The sequence below is a fragment of the Nelumbo lutea genome, chromosome 4 (genome assembly GCF_056320005.1).
Source record: "Nelumbo lutea isolate HS-2025 chromosome 4, American lotus-T2T, whole genome shotgun sequence".
Taxonomy (NCBI): domain Eukaryota; kingdom Viridiplantae; phylum Streptophyta; class Magnoliopsida; order Proteales; family Nelumbonaceae; genus Nelumbo; species Nelumbo lutea.
Window position 1 is genome coordinate 4968147 of NC_142687.1, and position 18257 is coordinate 4986403.

The 18257-nt window shown below is 37.9% G+C and overlaps 2 protein-coding genes and 1 non-coding gene across 4 annotated transcripts; 1 reads left to right on the forward strand and 2 right to left on the reverse strand.

Annotated features, from left to right (window-relative positions):
- The first annotated feature begins 1014 nt into the window (after positions 1-1014).
- LOC148853512 (oxidoreductase, 2OG-Fe(II) oxygenase family protein) lies at positions 1015-13243 on the forward strand. Of its 2 annotated transcripts, none has more exons than XM_088984892.1 (7): positions 1015-1386; positions 1492-1643; positions 3330-3688; positions 6536-6674; positions 6859-6925; positions 7004-7125; positions 12938-13243. In XM_088984892.1, exons 1-7 carry the CDS (start codon positions 1277-1279, stop codon positions 13075-13077), a joined length of 1089 nt encoding a protein of 362 aa, XP_088841018.1. In that variant the 5' UTR covers positions 1015-1276; the 3' UTR covers positions 13078-13243. The 2 variants fall into 2 exon arrangements, with proteins under 2 accessions (XP_088841018.1, XP_088841019.1); XM_088984893.1 differs by having other exon boundaries at positions 7079-7125.
- On the reverse strand, positions 13244-14019 carry LOC148853513 (SHOOT GRAVITROPISM-like protein). The gene has a single exon (XM_088984894.1). It carries the CDS (start codon positions 14017-14019, stop codon positions 13519-13521), a length of 501 nt encoding a protein of 166 aa, XP_088841020.1. The 3' UTR covers positions 13244-13518.
- Positions 14020-16168: 2149 nt separating this feature from the next.
- On the reverse strand, positions 16169-16249 carry TRNAL-AAG (transfer RNA leucine (anticodon AAG)). Its single transcript has one exon. It is a non-coding gene; the product is annotated as a tRNA-Leu (tRNA).
- Positions 16250-18257: the final 2008 nt, after the last annotated feature.

Below are 18257 nucleotides of genomic sequence, written 5' to 3' on the forward strand. Positions count from 1 at the left end.
GAGAGACTGATGACGGAGAGAGAAGAGATTGATGAGAGAGGAGATTGGCAGCGAGAGAGAAGGGGCCAACAAGAGAGAATATACCAACGGCGAGAGAGGAGAAATGGACGGACAACTAGAGAGAAGATCAAGTTGTCCCAGCTGTAACCCCTTTTCCTATTTTCTATACTTACAAAGTTCCAGCTTCGTTTTTGCCTTTCAAAATGGAGAAAACAAAAAAGGCTCATTTCAATGAGACGGAATCTGCTCCTCACAAATAATAACTAATATTTACAGGAGATCTTTCTAATGCACGATACGATGTGCGTGTGAGGCGCCAGATGTGAGGTGCAGATTCAGTCTCCATTTCAATAGCGTTTTGAATGAAACCCTGTCCAATTGATCATTTTGAACATATGTTGTTTAAATATTATATAATATATAATTTATTAACTATATAGTTAATCTATTAACTACATAATATATATATATATATATATATAATCGGTTCCAGACATGGTGGACCCAGTTTCTAACTGACAATAATTGGGACAATTTGTTAGGAACTACAACTGATCCATCATCAGAACAATTTCTAGAACCAAAACTGGTCCGGTCCATCGGGTTGGACCCGACCCATTGATAAACCCAAGTTAGAAAAAAGCAAGCTGATTTTTTCGAAGTAGCCAAAGTTTTCTCCCACCACGGCTCATATTACAGATTTATCCTTTGGGGTGGTGGCAATTACCCTAAACTTTCATTTGTGATAAATACCCTAAACTTTCAGATTTTAACAAAGCCCTAACTTTGAAAAAGATATTCATGTGACTGTTTAAACTTTTTAAAATACTAAAATTACTTTTTTTCATAATGATGTTTTATCATTTTTTATTTTTATTTATTATCGGTTTGGTTGATATTAATTGCATGTTATGTTTGTTGCAATTTTAAGTTGTGATAAATTTTTTATTTTTTATTATATTTTTAAGTTGTGATAATTTTTTTTATTATATTTTTCATTTCATAGAAATTTTTGAGTGGGTATTATAATTTTCGTCACTCACCAGTGAAGAGGGGATCTTTGTCATAATCTGAAAGTTCGTACGATTTTGGTCGCAATTCACAGATGAAAGTTTCGGGGGCGGGGGTTGGCGGCGGAGTTAAATGGGTAGTACAGTGTAATGATATGTAAGATTCAAATAATTTTAGTTAGCAAACACCGCTTCTCAGCCTCCTTAGGAAGCCATGTGAACTTGTTAAGATGAAGTAGCAAGTCTTGAACAGCACGACGGTCAAAATGTACGAATCCGACAGAGCTCCCGACGATTCCGAACGAACTGCTTTCAGACGTGCAGAGAAGAAATACAAGCTGTATTACAACCACACTAACAAGAAGTCGTCTAAAGGGTACATGTTAAGAACCAAACGTCCTTCGTATTCTCTTACACTGGTTACTTCCTCTTCCCCCCCTCCCCCTCCCATTTCCTTCAATTTCACAATTGTTTTTTCCAGGCAAAGACAACCCAAAAAGGTAGAGTTATCGGAGGTGGTCGACTTCAAGTCTGTACTCGAATCCTTCAACCAAAACGGCGAAACACCACCCGGGATATTCAAACTTCGTTGCGACTCCAATCTTCCCGTTTTCGGCATCGAAAATCGCCCCGGTATGCGAATTTTGTTTTTGTAGTTGATTCTTCGTACTCGTTTTGAGCCTTCTCTTCTGGTTCTTTAGGGCTTCTTTTCTACTAATTATTGATAGGACATTAAACCCCAATGCTCTGTTTCAGCGGTTGTTTTATATTGGTGCTGCTGATACTGAATTCTATTCAAACTAAGGGAAACCCTAGAATAAAACTCTCGAATTTAGCTGGACCAACTCATGAAACAATTGCACGTCTTCCAGACACCAAATACTGGAATTGTTTGATCTGGGTGAAAGTAAGTTGTTAGTTAAGGGCGGCCCAGTGCACGAGGCTCCCGCCAATGCGGGGTCTGGGGAGGGGCAGATCACAGATGTACGCAACCTTACCCTGTACATACAGAGAAGGCTGTTTCCAAGATTTGAACCCTGGTCATCTAGGTCGCCATGGAGCAACCCAACCGTTGCGCCAGGGCCCACCCTCTAAGTAATTTCAATTAATTCATTCTGTATTTTGGCATGCGAAGGAAAAGATGAATTGCTGTGGTAGCCAAGTACTCAATAGTAGACAACAATGCAGTGTTGTTTCATTCGATTGTAGATCTTCCTTCTGGCACTGCTTACCTCATTTACCAACCAAAATAATGACTCAGTTTAACTAGCATTGTAAAGGTTAATATTTAAAGCATTTAGTTTGATGATTTGGAACAAATAACATGTTTTCTCAAGGAAATTGAATGCCACACTGCATGTTAAAGTAAACAAACACCCAATGATGCTGTCCTTAAAACAAATTACCTCATTGAAATGGAGCCATTGAAGGGGACACTAATTGGTTCAATATTAAAATCTTCGGCTGGAAAGTGTGGATATGCAGATTCAAGTCTGAGAGTGGGTACTCTGTGCAAAAAATGCCAAAGGTTAGGTCTGTGTCCAGTTCATCCCCCAAGGGCCTTCTAAATGAAGCCATAGGATTGATCAATCTTCACAATAGGAATTGATGGGATCTGTAGATCACACCAACCAAGTCTTAGTCACATGCTATTACATTGATAAAGGAACAAGAGACAGTAGATGGTGTGGCATCACAAATTCACAATTAATCTATTAGGGTTACCAATCTTCACAATAGGAATTGATGGGATCATACTAACGAAGTCATGGCAACAAGCTATTACATTGATAAAGGAACAAGAAACAATAGATGGGCGTGGCATCATAATCAAATCCATTAGGTAGAAAATAAAATGTGGCAGATTACCATTTTCTCAATGCAAAATAGCAACTGAAAATAAAGGAAATAATTGATGAACAGGCTAAAGATTTGGTTAATGTTTTCGGGACGTCTTCTTAAAGAGCTCTAACCACTCTCCATCTGCCGTTCATGTTCACAACTTGTAGGTTGGGTTGCTCTGTATAATGTGCCATTTTAGGAGGGCTTTCCCTTGTCGGCTTTTGGCTTTGTGAGGAGGGCCGCACCCAGACAACATATAAGCAATGCTTGGTGACATCGAAAAACCTAACTTTGCTGTCCTTCGGCCAAAAAAAGGGCTTTCCCTTGTAGCTTATTTTAATGGCTTCTCCAAAGCAGCTCAACCAAAGCTTTTAGCTATCCCAATCAGGCCCACTGTTTCTTTCTTTTCAGCAGAAGATCATGCTTTATTGTAGCCAGTGCCTAAATTGAAAATTTTCTTGTATTTCTCCATTGCAGGATTCTACTTTATTCCTGGAGCATTGAGTATTGAGGAGCAGCAATATTGGATCAAGGAAAGCTTAACTAGTTTTCCACAGCCTCCCAACAGAACCAACCACAATGCAGTGTATGGACCTATTCCTGACTTATTTATAGCAGCAAAAAATAAGAAAGTTTGGGTAGAAGTGGAGAATTCAGTCAAAGATGTGAGTGGTGGGCCTGATTCTGGCATAAAAGATGCAGATGGGTGTAAGTGGCAATTTTCTGAGGAAACTGTTGCAATATCGAAAGGGCAACCATGCAAGTCAATTGCAGCTACTGTTCTACTGCGGAAACTACGGTGGAGCACCCTTGGGCTGCAATTTGACTGGTCCAAGGTCATGCAAGATCAATGCCCTTCTACTTTTTTTTTTTTTTGAGATTTTCATCTGAATAGATAGATAAGTTTTATTGTTTATCAAGAACCATGGACATCCAATACTACCTTATCCATTAGTGCATTAGGGTAGTAGGCTGAGTATTATAGATGGTAGTTACAACCTCTCAGAACACGAGGACATGTAGAGTGGGTGCAGGGTGTGGAGTCCAATGTTCGATGGTTTGTACAATAATAATAAGTTGAAAGAATGCATTAGATTGTTATTTGTCTCTCAAACCATGCACCCATCCTAATAATTTTTCTGTTTTCAATTGATAACTATGAATATACTTTATCAATGTTAAAGGCGTTAAACAATTGTAGGTAACAAAGATCCCCTATGCAAAACATACCAAAAAAGAATCTCGCTTAGTAAATGAAAGAATCTGTCCTAATATAGTTTAGACAACACTATGTTATGGAGTACATATATTGTTTTCTATAATTATTCAAAAAGTTCATCAATTGTATACTATATTTGCAAAGCCCATGCTTACTTATCTCTTAATGTGTTATCTACATTCATAAGCCAATTAGTTTTATTGCTTTCATCACTCATTTGTGTATATTATATATCTTTTTTTTTATCAGCAGTACATAATCTTCAGTCAATTTATTGTGAATAGCGGAGTGTTGCTCCTTATATTTAACTAAGAATCTATCTAGAAGTTTTGAAATCTAAAAAAGCTGGCTGCTTGGCTCTATGTGGCCAATTTTTTCCACAATTGGAGTTTCTATGTAGATGTTGGTGAGAAAATTTTAGCAAATTCTCATGCAACATAATTGACTCAATTGAGTGATTGAGTTTTATTCTTTTGAGTAACCCATTCAAGGAATCATATGGATTGTTCCCCTTAATTACATCTCTATTTGTTAATGTTGTTCATTCATTCATTGCAATAAAAAATCTTCTTAAGAGGCAATGAAAGTTATAAAATCATTATTTTTTATGTGAGAAATAAGAATTTCAGACCCTAACATAGACTTGTTTGGGCTTGCCTCAAGGGGCGTTGTACAAAGGCAACTCATAGAATCAAGAATGCAATGTGTTTTATATCACATTAGTTACTTAAAGCAATGCAATTAAGGAAAAAAAGAGACTGGATTTTACATGCTTGAAAATTCTTTATATGTTTGCTTTTATTTTTTAATTTTCATTTGAATACACTTTACATGTTATGTTTATGTATTTTAATTTTAGACAATAGGTTTTTTAAAACTTTTATTTTAAAATTTAAGTTTATATTTTTTATTAACGTTATGTTTAATACTTTTTTATTTTTTATTTTTGCATTTTTTTTGGATTTTTTTTTGAATTTTCTAACTCTTTTTATTTTTTAGTTTTTTTTTTTTGTAATTTTACGCCTTGCTTAAAGAGGCGCGTGCCTCGCCTTGTGCCTTGCGACTCATGCGCAAATTGGCCCTTGCGCTTTTAAAACATTGGATACATAACAGAAGATACATATGGGAAGTATTTATAGAGAGGACTTTCTTCTTACCTACCTGTATTATTAGTGAGGTTTCTTTTTCTCTTCCCTGTCTTCTCCTAAGAGCTTCTCTTTTCTTCTCTCTCTCTCTCTCTCTCTCTCTCTCTCTCTTTTAAAGAATTTCTAAGAGTGGTATGCTCTAAGACACAATTTTGTCGAAAGAGGATCCTCTAGTTTCCCCTTAAGGTGCTTAAATAGGGAGTGGGGTAGTTATGCAACTCCCCCCCTCCCCTAGGTGAAGAAAATCTGTCCTTCCCACTTAAAGAGAGGGCCTACGGGACACCTTATTTAGTTTTCATGATTTAGCTAACACACTAGCCAACCTACTTATTTGGGCTATAAACTATTTAAATATTATTTGTTTCTTTTAAATTCCTTCAACAGTAGATAATTACAAAATTTGAAGTGCATAACTATGACTTGTGATGGCAAAAAATTCAGGTAGTAAATTCTGACAAATTATGAATATGATGTTCTCATAATCATACACTTATTGATAGTTTTAGACCATGATTTTATGACTAAGAAATGCTGAAGATTACATACTGCTGAATGCATGTATGCTGTTAGAAGCAATTCTAGTAGTTTATCTTCTTTAAGATAGTCATACAATTTAAGAAGCAAATTAATAACTGCTTGCACAGCTTTTAGTGGTTGGTTATACTTTCTATATGAGCAGTAGTTGGTCAGTTGCCAACTTGCCATAATTCCTTTATAATTTCTAATTTGAACTGGGTGCCAACTGAGCCCGTTGGCAAGGTCTCTGGCTGGTTTTTAATAAATCCCAAGCATATAGATGGATGGAAATTGCATCCTTCTTTGATGCAATTAAAATATGTCAAAGGCAATAAAGAGACAATTGATTCAGGAAACTATAAACTAATTAGTCAAGATAATCTGTTATTCAAGTATTCCAATGGGGTCAACACCCTATAATTGGGTGGTTGATAGTTGTACTTGTGTTCAAGTATCTTTAATGAAAGCAACCGTTTCCTATCAAAAAAAAAAAAAGATAATCTGTTATTCAGCTTCTTTATTAGATGCACTGTAGTTTCAAATTTGGGTGGAATGCAATTTCATATTCTCTGAGGTTTAACAGAAAGATTCTTCATGTCAATATTGATTACAATCAGTGCTTTGTTTCCCTATAAAGGAATATGATGCCATTGCATTTTTATATATTCATGACCGTCCTACATATTGCACTTTTATATGTATGTATGTATATGTGTGTGTGTGTGTGTGTGTGTGAATAATTTATATATCCATACATTTTCTGATTTTTTGGGTCCCTAAACTGGTATATGTTCACCATTCAGCGCAACTATGATGTTTCTCTCCCACATAACAAGATTCCAGAGGCACTTTGTGAACTTGCGAAAAGAATGTCTGCACCTGCCTTGCTAATGGGGGAAGAATTCCAGCCTGAAGCTGCAATAGTAAATTACTTTGGTTTAGGTCTGCAGCCTAATACATTTTTTGACTCCTTATGGTACATTTAATTGCTATTGTGTGGGCTATCAAATTGAATGACAAGAACATATAACTCATCTAGGCCCATCAACTGGTGTATGTAGCAAGTATTATCCTTTAGTTGCGATAATCCTCCTTTTTTATAGCTTTCCCTGTTCCCCCTTGGCAGGTGATATGCTTGGGGGTCACCTCGATGACATGGAAGCAGATTGGAGTAAACCTATAGTAAGCATCAGGTATCTTGTTATCTGTTGTTTTGCATACAGTACTTTCTTGTTGGAGAAAAATATTCCTGTTTTCTTTCTATGAATCAGTTTGGGCTGCAAGGCTATCTTTCTACTGGGGGGAAAGTCTAGAGAGGATGATCCAATAGCAATGTTTGTTCGCAGTGGCGATATTGTACTTATGGCAGGAGAGGCAAGGGAATGTTTCCATGGTCAGTTCAACCCTTTAGCACTCATGCTACAATGATAAATATACCTCAAAATGCAACAATTTATTCATATGTTCTCTCTCAAACTTTTTACCTTATGTGATTCAAAAATATTAAGGTTAAAGATCAATAGCTCTGTTTTTAGAGGTTTTTTTAGACATGAATCTTGAGTTGAGTGAGACATAGCCCTGTCACCCTGAGACACAAATATGAAGTGTATAATTTTCAAGGCATCTAGGTGGTTCTGGGTGACACTGGGGCGCCTAGTCGCCTAGGCGATAAGAATTTTATAATATAAAAAACTAACTTTTGGTTAGTTCCCTAGTTTTATATACCATTCTGCATGTAGATTAATTGAAAAAAATAGGAATTCTCTTTATTAAGAACATTAAATTTCCTCTAAAAATGTGGCAAATTATCACATCTAAAAGATAAAAATCTTTTACATATATTAATTTCATTATTTTCAAAAGTAATACTATAATTATTTAATAGATCAATTTCATATCAACTAGCAGCTAAAGAAGGTTATTAACTTTATATGATAAATATTCAAGATAGAAAAAACAAGGATGGAATTTCTGTTTTACCTCAAAACCCTTTGATCTTTTAAATTTCAATAGTAAAACATTAAAACAAAGTATAAATGATGTATGCATCATATAATAAAATGTATTAGCATCCATATTAATAAGATACAGCAATATAAATGATATTATATAAGGCGCCTAGTCGCCTAGGTGATGCCTTGACAACTATGATGAAGTGTTACATGCTCATTGATATAAATCAGATGTACGCTTCATGTGAGGCCTATGCCTTCAGCAACTGCCCAAGCTAAAAATTGATCTAATGAGATGATCATAACAGTCCAATCTCTCTCTCTCTCTCTCTCTCTCTTTGTGAATTGTGATATAGGATCAATAATCAGTAATTCAGTATATGACCCCCCCCCTGATCTTTTTGTGCATCTCTTGTACTCAATTCTCAATTACATGCATCTATAAATGGCACCATGTAACTTGGGTTAACCCCCTATTCATTAATACAGATTGACCTTTATACATCCATAATGATTTATTACTTTTTCCTTGTTATCTTCTGACTGTGATGCTCTAGATTCTAGTGGTGATATGCATAAGGATAGGGAAAATACATTTAGCACTTACCCTAGGTTAAAAATCTCAATTCCTGACATGTATTAGAATCATGTAAAGAAATGATTATTCCTTTGGACCTTATCAGTCTTGGGAAATGGTCTCAACGTCTATATTCTGTCAATATATTTTCTGGTGACAACAGATGGCCATGGATGGACCTGATAAGTAAACACTTTCTTCCACCTTGACAATATGAAATGAGTTTTAGAAATACATTTAATAAAAGTTGAATATCAAGTGAAAAAAAGGTGTTGATATTTAGGGGCAAAATGTTCATGGAATTTGAACAGAAATGCATGATGCATCAAAAAACATATTTACTGATCCTATGTACTTTTTTTTGAAAGGTAAAGAGAAAATTCATTAAAAAAAAAAGAAAAACATAGGAAGGTGATAAGAAATCACCCGAAAGAAGAAAACTGACTTAGACCCTTCTTACAGCAAATAATAACAGACAAAGACACCAGAACACAGCAAGGCTAACTCCTCCGACACCAATACCTAGACCAAGAAAAAAGGACAAACTGAAAACCAGAAAAAAAAGGCACGCACAGAAGAGATAATCTAATATTCTCCATCAAGAACCTCCTTTTGGTTGTTGCCATCTTCATCCCATTTCCCTCTTCCAATTAACCCTTTTCTCATATTGATCAAAAAAAAAAACCCGTTTCTCGAGCTCTCTTCCTTCTTCCTCTCAAACTCTTCAAATGCTTTAAAGGCGAAATCCTCACCTCTCAAAAAACAAACCCAAGCTTTTACCAATTTCTACATCCTTTCTAGCCGTTACCTTGAATGAGGCAGATCCAGATTTTTCCACCTCCTTTTTGAGGCTAATATCAAGTTCTCTACCGACTGCATTGGAACTTTTTTCAGGGGTGCCAACAAGCTGACCATTTCCCAGCTGCTTGCCCGGGTTAGAGGCATCCTGAGAGTTCTCGAAATCCAGATCTTGCTTTGAACTTTTAGATGTTTTACTGTTCCTTCTTCTGTATGCTCTTTTGTAGTAGTTCTTTGTAGGCTCAGATCCAACCAAACCAAGCTTCAGACGGGAAAAAATTTTGGTTACATGCACAGTATGAGAGAATATTACTCCAGAGGCTCCTTAACATTTTTTTTTTGTATTTCACAGCTTCAGTCCCACTCAATTCTTTCTTAACCTCTCCCCTCCTTCCCAAATCCATGCCTAATTTCCCTATCACCACCTCCTCGAATACACGAAGATCATCCCCGACGTCTTTGGTCTGGGATTGTGAACAGAATTTCTCACCAACAGTTTCGCTTCCTTCACATACAACATCATTTTCTGCATGGGTAGTGATGGTGCACGATCTGAATGCTCCTAGCTGGAGGGCAGCTCGGACATCGGTCTGCTTTTTTGGCCGATCGAATTGCAAGAGAAGAACGCTCAGAGGACCCGGGGTGGCTTACCCAGTGTGGGTGCTCCAATGCTTAAGTTAGTAATCTGGTATGCGAGCTGAAAGGTTGTATGCTAGAAGGCTAGTGTGCAAATAATCGCGCGTACCTTGTAACATTGGGGTTGATGCCCTTATATAGGTGAGTTGCCGTAGGTCTTACGAAGCACCTCCGAGATCCCCAGCCTGTGCTACTAGGAATCCGTTTCGCACTCGGAGGTGGACTTTGTGTGAGCTGCTGATAAGGCTTATTGAGTCTGTCTTATCCGAGCGGGATAAGGATAAGGCTTGCAGACGTGCAATGTGATCCCGGAGAGGAGCTGACTTGGCTTGCTGAGGTGGCAGGGAACACTGAGTTGTCATCTAGTCAGCAGATTGCTTCCACGTGTCTGGGTGTTGAGAGGTCGAGCCAAATTACCCCTCATCAGGTAGCAACAATAGACCCATTGGAAACTAATTCCTTCTCCATCAGTCCAATCTTCCCTCCATCGTAGATCTCCATCTTGACCCTAGCAACATCCAGTCCAATCAAGGAAGGGGTCTTGGCACTTGCATCAGAGCTTTGCTTTAAAGGAAACTCTTCGAAATCTTCATCCGACTCTCTGCTACTTTGACCATTGCGACCAAAGTCGCCCACACTGATCCCAGAATTCCTAGACACATCGTAGTCCCCCACTGAATACACAGAATCTAAGATCACCGATTCTCCCCTGTTTTGATCGTTGCTATTTGGAACACTTATGCTGTAGCCATGACTACAGGACACGCTAGAAGAGGTTCTCCCAGCAATGGGTCTCTCGACATCCTTCGGCCTCGACGCCTTGTGCAATCTGATGATTCTTCGCTTTTGGGAAAAGTTCAACACATGACTATTCAGCTTCCTACAATTGATATTGAGTTTGAAGAAATTCATACTCCTCTTAATAACCCCAGCCTTGGGCGGGGCGTGAGACCTGCTCACACTAATTGGTAAAGGCCTTGGAGAGTGGGCCCCACTGGAAACTTCCTCACTGACGCAAATGCCCCTTGAAGATGCAGAAATTGAGATTTTCCATCTTCACCAGCATCTAACACTGAGTGGGCCCTGCTCCCCTCTTCCTTTTTCGAACTCACCCCCAAATCATCACTTCTTCCTTTTCCAAAGTCTCAAAAGTCCACCAGAGCCGTCGAAATAGCCCCATTAGAACCCAAACATATGTATTTGAAAGATGAAATTAAGGTTTTTTCATAATACAAGTGTTAAAAAGCATCAGACAACAATGTGTTGTATGTTTATCCACCAGACTTTTTGGAAGAATTGATTGTCCTTGATATAGTTCTGAATTGTTGAGATCAAAGATGACAAGCAAGGAATCTAAAATGGAGATGGTCATATACAGCGGTGAATCTGATCATTCTTTATGGTTTAAAAATTACTGTTGGTCTAGAGCCAGTAAGTTACAAGTTTGAGTAGGTTAGTAGAAATTGACATAAAACATCAATCAAAAAACCTATTTGAGTTCTTCCTTCAATGAGTTTTTCTTTTCTTTTTCCTTCTAGTTTTAATTTTTGGTGCATGGCATTGAATAGAACAGAATGGTGAAACAGGATTCATGTAGCCAGCCCCATATAGTTGATAATAAGGCTTAGATGATGATGATTTTTTTTTTTTGGTGTATGTGTATTACTGTAACAGTTACAACTGTAAGTGAGCAACTAAGAAGACAACAACTAGCTGCCATGCACATAACTGGATCCCCTTCTTCCTTACCGAAAAGGCTAAAACCATCCTGCACTTTACCACATTCTGAGCCCAATATTTGGCAATCCAGCTGTTGTTAGAATATTGAGATTGAATAATTCAATTATAAAATTCAAATAGATGTGTGTGGAAGGGGATGCTAAGTTTCATAAAGATAGGTATATATTTTTGTAGATACAGAAAATTTTGGAATGTTTGCTTATGTCTAAGGGAATTTGAAGTTCTTTTTGTTTGCTGTGTAGTTAGAATAAAAAACAAATGATAGCAGTAGTTGATGGTAATAACAAAAGGTGATTTTGGAATTGGAGTGGAAGCAGAACTGGGTTTCTCAACTGGGTTTAAGCTCCTTGGGCTGAAATTGGAAATTCATGGCAAAAGATCTGGTGGATAAATAATAATTGATGGTCTTGGGATTAGCATATTCTTAACTTATTGCTCGAAACATGTTTCATTAGAATGACGTACTTGGAAAGTTAAGGACCTTTTTCACCATTGGGTTGTTTAATGTCTTTATCCTATCAAATAGTCTAATCGGTGCATTATTAAAGTCATTGTTTGGGGTAATCCCCGTCTCACCAATGGTTAGGAGATGCTGACAAATTATGGTAACCCATTCTAACAACATCTAGAAGAAACACCGCTCACTGCTAAGGCCAATGGTTTTGGTGGAGACACCCTAGCCTATGAGAACTTTTCTGTCAAACCCAGGACATGTGTAGTGGGTATTTGGTTTCTGACGAGCAAACGTTAAGAGGTTAAAAACAATTGCATGCAGCTACAGCATCTCGATATTGACAAATTGGTTGTATTTGTTCTGGCTCATTTGCCTGTTCTATCCACATCAAGGTTCCAAATAGGAATCTAACCATGTTAGATCTGCTCGTCAAGTACTGAAGTAACTGAACCTGAGTTTCAACGGTGTTTTATAAAATAAGAGTTGGAGACATTGTAGATGCCCAGGCTTCTGTATCGATTCAAAACATAATAAGATAGCTAGTCGATGTTGGCACATCTGGTGTTACCAAATAATCCAGAGATTCCAATAAAATTTTTAAATTTTCTTTTGGTTATGATCATTGTGGACAAGGTCAACAGTTGTTATGTTGTGTTTATAATTAATAGGGAAATTATAGATAAAAAGGTCGGAATTCAATCCTAGATAGCAAGTACCATCAATGTGATGAGAAATAACATCTTGGATGCGTGCCTTTTCTACCTGATTTTTTTCCTTTTTTGGTACATTACTCCTTCATTATGGGGTGGTAATTCCTTTGCCTCAATGCTATTTGATACCAGTAAGCAACTAAAGCAACTAGAAGCAAAAAAAGTTGTGATTATAAGCATGCACCCTTGACACATGTACCATATGTATGCCTAATTTTCTAGATGCTGCCATTATTCCCTCGTGGTTCCAGCTTTGTATGGGTTTGGATTATTGTTTTCTCACTGCGCCTATTCTCCATGGCATGGCTGAATGAACTTCTTATATTCTTGTTTTTCAGGGGTACCGCGGATATTCACAGACAACGAAAATGCTGAAATTACCCACCTTGCAGCGCAGTTTTCACGGCAAGATGATGTTTGCTTCCTGGAATACATCAGAACTTCAAGAATCAACATAAATATCAGACAAGTGTTTTGAGTGCTTTTCTTCCTTACCCAAAATTTGAAAATCTATCTTTCCATTTGAGCAAGGCTTTGTTTCCATCTAAAAGAAAAGTCTACAATCTTTTTTATTCATTATAGGCTTATAACAGGTCATGTTGGGAATGGAATTGTGAAATGATATTGCCATTTTATTCTCTCTCTCTCTCTCTCTCTCTCTCTCTCTCTGTTTTGCGTATTTATTTTAGCGTCTTACTGGTTTTAGGCTACTTTCTTGGCTTGGCTTGGAGCCTTGGAGGGACCCCGGAAAAAAAAAAAAAAAAAAAAAAAAACTGGCTCAAACCAGTTTGCAACTGCAATACAGGTGAGTGTGGGGGACGATAGTGAAAGACTGTCTTCAGCGGGATGAAAAGTGCACAGGTCTTGCCCTTCTTTTGAGCCAAGAGCAAGCCAGAAAGTCCACCATCCACTGTTCACACTAGGGTCGGAATCGCTGGCGGCAAGCCTGACAAGTGATCTCCATGCACGTAGAATCTATCTGGCGGGTTGCCCTATCCTTCATCCTCTCAGCCTTTTCCACCTCCTCCCGTGCCCTCTCCCACAAGGTCCTTGCCCGCGCAAATTCCGACTGTGCCAACTCCATCTCCCGCCTCGTCAGCTCCCTCACTCGCTCTGCATACGCCTTCTCCATGGCAGCTAATCGAATTTGCTCTGCAGCCTGATATTTCAAAGCCTGAACACAGCTTATGTCAGTATTTGCATCACTTTCGTGAAGGGCTCCACCGAGGAGATAATCTGATTGTGGCGGAAATGGTCGGACGCTGATTGACAATTGCAGGTCAAGTGATGGCCCGTCAAAAGGATCAGAGACCGTCAGTTTCGACCTCGGATTGGAAGAATCCGACATCCATGCTGAAATACGTGCTGAGGAGGATGCAGCAGAGAGTAGTTGTAATTCTTTGTGATCATCTCCCTCCATTGTAGTTTGTAGAACAAAGAAGGTGATGAAGAAGAAGAAGAAAAGAGAGCCGAGCCTGATGAGGTTGCAAGTTGGCGGAAATGATGTCTCTAACTCTCTATATACAAGTTGCTCGATGATTTAATTACCAAAATGCACATGCATACCATGCAACATGACTTGAGCTAAGGTAATCACCTCGAGTCCAACAAAGTGACGAGGATGCCCTTTCGTCTTGTTTTATTACCGTTGTCTTGGTAAGTAAAAGTTGCTGAAACCAAGGGGCATTTACGATTAGAGTTGTTCAATGATCGAGTGAAGAGTTCCGTTTTGAGTAGAGAACCAAGAATTAGAGAACGGATCGCGTTATTCTTATATTTGGCATTAAATAAATAGCTTTTTTTTTTCTTCCTTGTCCTACCCAGTAACAACCCAGTTGTTGTTCCTTTTGTTTTTTTCTTTAATCTATTACTGAGATGAGAATGTGTGCCAGGAGTGGGTGTGGCCGTGTGGGTGTGAGTAATTATTACGTTCGCACGTGCGTCGAGTAATTTGGGTTCGAGAGCCTTTTTCATTTCATGGAGGGATACACTTTATGGTAGGCCTAGGCTGTCGGCTCCCGTTTTAAAAAGGCTAGGCTCTTTCCACTTTCTTTTCCTCCTAACCTCTCACCACGGGCAAATGGACACGTGCGACGGGCAGGCTTTCATCCTACAAAATGTTTTTTAAATGTTTGCTTTCTACTTTCTTTCCCTAAAAATTAGGGTTGTATTTGGATCGGACTCTTATTGGATTATAGTAAAATCAGCATTTGATCCGATTACTGAAAATCTACATCTGAATCAGATTTGAAAACTTTGGATTCGAATTTGAATTTTAATAGATTTGGATTTAATTTAATTTTGTTTTATTTTTTTTAATATTAGAAAAAATAAAAATCTAATTACTTTTTACAAAATGTATATAATAAAAACAATAAATATTATAATATAGTTAAATTTGAATTTTAATTGGATCGGATGGATAAATTCCAAATCTGATCTGATTATATAAATATATTATGTGAATCTGAAATAATCAAATTAGATATGAGATAGGACTTCTGATTTTTTAGTACGGCCTACTAAAAATGTCCTGTTACTGCCCCCATACAAAATGCCAACTGATTAGTGTTGCTGTGTCCAAGAAATAACATGAGCTATCAACTGGTACATGATTTCCAAGAGTTTTCAACTTCTATTTTTTTTTTTTAATTCGATCAGATGTCAATTAAATAATTTAAATCTTTGTATAGATCGACCATTTATTGGGATTTTCAAAAAGATAGCAAATAACCCGGTCCGGTTGTAATTTGTAAGTGGGCATATGTTTTGAGATTTAACCCATCCCCCTTGCCCACACAGACATCTTTAGGATTTTGGTTGGTCAATCATTACTTTTTATTCGTTTTCACCCTTTGGCCTAACCTAATGCATCTAGGAAGGCTAAAACCGGAACTAGGTTTAGGCTTTACAGTTCATATATGGTAGGGTCCATGCACAGATACCATTATATTGAAATCCTTAGCTAGCTTGCTTTTGAGGGGGAGCGGGGTGGGAGAGCTACAGTTAGTTAGTTATTAGGCATATTGTTTCATCACATCAATGATCAATGATCAATCCCCCCAACATTACAAGTTTCAATGCGCTTCAAGAGATTTGTGGTATCCAAAGGGTTTTAAACGTACCAAGAAGTCCCACCTTGAAAACTCGACATCTTGTCACCTGCTAATAAAACATGTTTCAACCCTCTACCAGTATGTAAAATAATATAAAATATAAGGTTTTATACTGTATATATTTGCATTTGTACTCTTTCCAAGCTAAGCCTAAAGGATTAGAAGATATCATCTAAAAGGTTCTATTTACTATATATATAGCAAATGTTTTTTCTTGCCTTCACCCCTAAACTCCAAACGAGTTCAGAACAAGCACTCCCAACAGGCCAACCCTCTACCGACCAACAATCACAGCCATATATCGGAAACATCTCCCCATGATCGACAATTAATTTGCGGCTGCAGTGGCGTATTGGAATAATGTTGGGAGCATTTTTGGTGGAAGATGCCTGTTCACTCCAAACCATACGGTAGACTTTTATATGTAAAAATCTTAAAATCTTAAATAAAAATTGTGGAGAGTGGGATTTGAACCCACGCCCTTTCGGACCAGAACCTTAATCTGGCGCCTTAGACCAACTCGGCCATCTCTACAGAGTTGCAAATAGGATTAATTAAGACATTATTAGATTGAAAACTTGAAGGTGGATTTACCCGCTTGACCAAGGGCAAAGAACATCCGTTGTTCCCCGTATTTAGTTAGAATTGCACATGACAGGAATTGTTTGCATCTATTTGTCCTCAAGAAACGTCCCATAAAACTTATGGAAAAGGTTACTTTCTTTTCGAGGGGAAAAAAGCTGAGGAGAGGAGAGGTGGGCATGAAGCATGTGAGTGGCTGGGACGTATCCGTCCTAACACTGATCACCTTTAGTCGCGGCCTGAGAAACCCAATTGAGGGGGCGATGGACATCGCTTTTTGGATTTTTATTTTATTTGTTATGGTCTCCCACTCTGCCTCTCTGTCTTTCTTTGTTATTTTCTTTTTGGTCCCACACCAGTATGAGCTTTAAAAAAAAAACGTCCAGTAAAAGTTGATATTGGACCAAAACTAACTATACAGGCCCATCAGTACCCGTACCCCTCCCTACTCGAGCCGATATTTCATTCTTCTAACTGGGCCTAGGGTTGGTTGACCTTATAGCAGTGACCAGTGGGCCAATAAGTAAGGAGTACACATCCTTGCCCTACAGCCCATCCCTGCCGTGTATTATGATAATATCAAAACCGATGTGTTATCATCGAGAGATATTCCCAATACTCTGCGGGGATGGGCTGTGAGGCGTTGTGGGGGGTACTGATGCTCCCGGCTTAACTACTTAAGGATTTATTCCTATTTTTCGCAAATCGTTTGTGCTGTGCAGTGAATAGTCATGTTAGGTTGAGGTTGAAGCACTGTTTGGCGTGCACAGTTTCATACGAGCCTGGATTCCAGATGCCAAGGCTTAGAAGCTTAGTATGGAGTTGTCATCACTTACCGACCCGATTTTATAGGATGTCAAATTGTCAATGTGATGTCATGAACAATTGTAATGAGTTATATGACTGGACCCGGCAATGCATGGACCTACCACGGACTGCTTCAGCCCATGGGTTAAAATCGTAATGAGTCCGCACTCCACATCCACTACACACAGCTTATTAGTTGCTACTACAAATAGAATATCTACCGACTATCGACAACTCATGTGGACATGTAACGTAAGTGGAACACGTCAATTACTATAATTTTGCAACAGTTAAAACCATTGTTTTTAAAACAGGACCGACCGGATGGTTGGACCGGAAAACCGGAAACTGTCATCTCACTGGTTTCGTTTTTTTCTAAAACCCTTTTTTTTTCTTAAAATCGTTGATTTTGATCAGCAAACCGCTGAACCGGCCAGTTAACGGTTGGAATTGTTTGAACAGTTTTGACCATTTTCCAATTTTTTAAAACTTTTTATTTTTTTGTTAAAATGGACCGGTCATTCAGGTTGAATAATCGGACCGTTCAAACCGATAACCAGACCCCTGACCAATTCGATCACCGATTCGTTTTTAAAAACCATGGTTAAAACCCTAATCCTAACTTTTCTATTTCCTCTTCACACCTTATCATCCTTTCTAGTTGCCCGATAAGGGCAAGGAAGATGATGATAAAGAAAAAGGCCTACGACAAAGAATGATGGAAACAGGTTTGAGTTTGTATTATATCTGAAACTTGCAGACAGAATTTCTTTTTGTGCCATGTTATCATCTTATCATCAATCATAAATTTGAGCCATGGACAACGAAACAATGAGGTGAAGAGATTTTTTTTCTTCCATCACTGCTGTAATTAAATTATCTTATTTATGCTTTTTTTGCTCAAATTTTCTCCTCCACTAAATCCATGCCTTATTTCTCTTTTGTGCCATGTTTTCGGGCGCATTCTCCAATATTTTTGCCCTATTAAGATTTTAAACCCCCTTTATTTTCCAAATTTTAGAAATTTAATATATTTATATAAATTGAAAAGGTATTATGTTTATAAAAGGGAAAATCTATAATACGGAAAAGATATGGTATGGAAGAGGTTTGATCAATCAAAACACCTCATGAATTTGATGAATACCACTTG